This window comes from Symsagittifera roscoffensis, unplaced genomic scaffold (genome assembly GCF_963678635.1).
Source record: "Symsagittifera roscoffensis unplaced genomic scaffold, txSymRosc1.1 SCAFFOLD_147, whole genome shotgun sequence".
Lineage (NCBI taxonomy): Eukaryota > Metazoa > Xenacoelomorpha > Acoela > Convolutidae > Symsagittifera > Symsagittifera roscoffensis.
In genome coordinates, this window is record NW_026971379.1 from 1 (window position 1) to 1776 (window position 1776).

The 1776-nt window shown below is 34.0% G+C and overlaps 1 protein-coding gene across 1 annotated transcript; it reads left to right on the forward strand.

Moving 5' to 3' along the window:
- Nucleotides 1-215: 215 nt before the first annotated feature.
- LOC134856347 (contactin-associated protein-like 5) lies at nt 216-1476 on the forward strand (the record flags this gene model as incomplete). The annotated part of the gene is given in 3 exon segments (XM_063872701.1): nt 216-319; nt 670-793; nt 1280-1476. Coding segments are annotated over 3 exon segments (241 nt in total), but the record flags the coding sequence as incomplete, so codon positions are not given.
- Nucleotides 1477-1776: the final 300 nt, after the last annotated feature.

Consider the following 1776-nt stretch of genomic DNA (forward strand, 5'->3'; position numbering starts at 1 on the left):
AGTTTTTTTTATAGATTTTAAGATAGCTCGTTACATATGATACGCTACAAGAAGGAACAGTTCTTCACGATTATTCCAAGATAAACCGTGATTTTGAAATAGGAAGTGGAAATGCAAACAGTTTTTCCATTTTCTCAATGTAGGCAATTTTTAAACAACCACATTAGTACTTATTTCCCTCATCACCACTTAGGGCTGTTTTTTTTTCATTCTAGGAACATGGAGCAAGTGTTGTTGCGAGTGGACTCTGAGCCAGCTATGGTCACCTATGGACCGAGTGGGTCAACTCAATTAGACACAGAACCCATTATCTACTTAGGTATGGTATAAGTATCGCAAAATACTGCTACTCAAAATGTTAACGAAATGAAGACAATCGCCTTTACAAGACTTTTTCTTAATATTTTAGATGTTTTATTTTACGCTCAAATTTTTTGGTTGCCGCTTGTTTGACTTGAAATTTTAAATTCTATTTAAAAAAATTTACAGGCTATGGCACTAAGAAAGAGCTATTTCTCTGCCAACCAATGAACTGAATAAAGTCCTTCATGTGCGCTGCTTTCTCATTTTTGTCGCAATTTGACGTCACCAATGTTCCACCATAAAGTGATAGCTTGTTGTTTCGAACCACTGGCAAAAGATATTGTTAATGATTACTGTTTAAATTAGGAGTCCCGAAAGCCGAGCCAAAGGATTTGATCAAAGACGCTCTTGATTCTTTTGTCGGCTGCATCAAAGAGTTCAAGTTCAACTCACACTTCGTCAACCTCCCGGTTTCTGAAGACTCTCAAAGGTCAGTTTTGTTGTCTATTTTGAGGTTTTTAAAAAATGTTCTGAAATTTCCAGAGGTCAATCAAACAGCCCGGTAACTGATAGAGTTTATTGTTCTTAGGATGAAAAACATATAAAGCAGCATCATTTTGTAAAAATTTTTCAAAAAAATGAACGGTAAAAGGGGTGGAGAGTTCTCAAAAATGCAATTACTCCTAATGAAAACTTATGTACTTCAATTTCTAGTCTAATTTATAGCTCATTCAATTTACAAGCGTCAAATTACTTAAAACGAAAGGATCAAGCAAAAAAAAATTGAAAACAGCCTATCGTTTTAAGATTACTTAATCAACTTTCGTATCTGCTTTAGAAGTGTGATTAGAAAAAATACATGCCATTATATGCTATGCAGAAAACGAAAGAAAAAATCAAACGGATTAATCTCAGAAATGCACCACCGCTAATCATATTCTTATAATTTTTTTTGTATTCTGTTATACTATTTCAGGTCATGTGGTTGAGTGAACCTTATCGAAAGGTCATTGAAAACTGTCCAAAGTATCTGAATGAAGTTTGCTACTCATCCGTCAATCATTTTCTATTGATTTAATATTTAAAAAAATAACTCTGCGAATAGAAATATTTCTAATTTAGATTATAGACTTTTGATTTATTTGAAGTCTGTCCATGAAAGTTTGATCAATAGTCAACCAAATTTGATCAATGATTTGATTTCAAATTCAAAATTTACTGAATGATTTTTTAAGACAAAAACTGCCTCCAAAGTTGAGGTCCGCGACTTATGTCGCGGCCATCGCAACTAAAAATAGGTATGTTGCGACCGCCAAAACTCAAAATGGGTACGTCGCGACTCAAAATGAAGCCATATTACGCAACCAATCTAAAGATATGCTGCCACTTTGCGCAATCAACAAAGCTCAACAAACCTCAATCAACAAACCCTTTACTTAGAATAGATGTTGAAACTTTATGTTTTTTGCGTAT